Source organism: Ceratina calcarata, unplaced genomic scaffold, assembly GCF_001652005.2.
Source record: "Ceratina calcarata isolate Rehan_Ccalc_2016 unplaced genomic scaffold, ASM165200v1 scaffold18622, whole genome shotgun sequence".
Classification (NCBI taxonomy): domain Eukaryota; kingdom Metazoa; phylum Arthropoda; class Insecta; order Hymenoptera; family Apidae; genus Ceratina; species Ceratina calcarata.
The window spans coordinates 1-350 of record NW_017140107.1 but is presented as its reverse complement, the minus strand read 5'-3'; the positions used below and the strand labels follow the sequence as shown (position 1 = coordinate 350).

The 350-nt window shown below is 49.1% G+C and overlaps 1 protein-coding gene across 1 annotated transcript; it reads right to left on the bottom strand.

Annotated features, from left to right (window-relative positions):
* Positions 1-6: 6 nt before the first annotated feature.
* Positions 7-347, bottom strand: LOC108621908 (uncharacterized; the record flags this gene model as incomplete). The annotated part of the gene is made up of 1 exon (XM_018019509.1): positions 7-347. A coding segment is annotated over one exon (341 nt), but the record flags the coding sequence as incomplete, so codon positions are not given.
* Between the last annotated feature and the right edge of the window lie 3 nt (positions 348-350).

Genomic DNA, 350 nt, shown 5'->3' with positions numbered 1-350 from the left:
TCTTGCGTTTTGAGTAAATCCTGGTTCTTCAGGATGTAATCCAGAACGCGCTGGTGCTCCTGGAGGTCGTGGATGCTGCGACTGAGCTGTTTCTTCTTTTCGTGAAGGTGCATGTTGCGATCGAGTGTCTTTAGACCGTCGCTCGGGGCTTTAAAGGCTCCGGTCTTTATCGCACCCTCGCTGAGAGCTTTTTCCATAGTGTAATGGCCGAGGCAGGTGACGTCTTCTTCTTCCTCTATCGTCAGGTTCCTCGACATGTCGCTGTTTAAAATATTACGCTCGGTGCTTCGGAATAAATTTCGCAACGACTCCACCCTGGATATCCTCTTTGGCTTTGGTAATTCTAACGA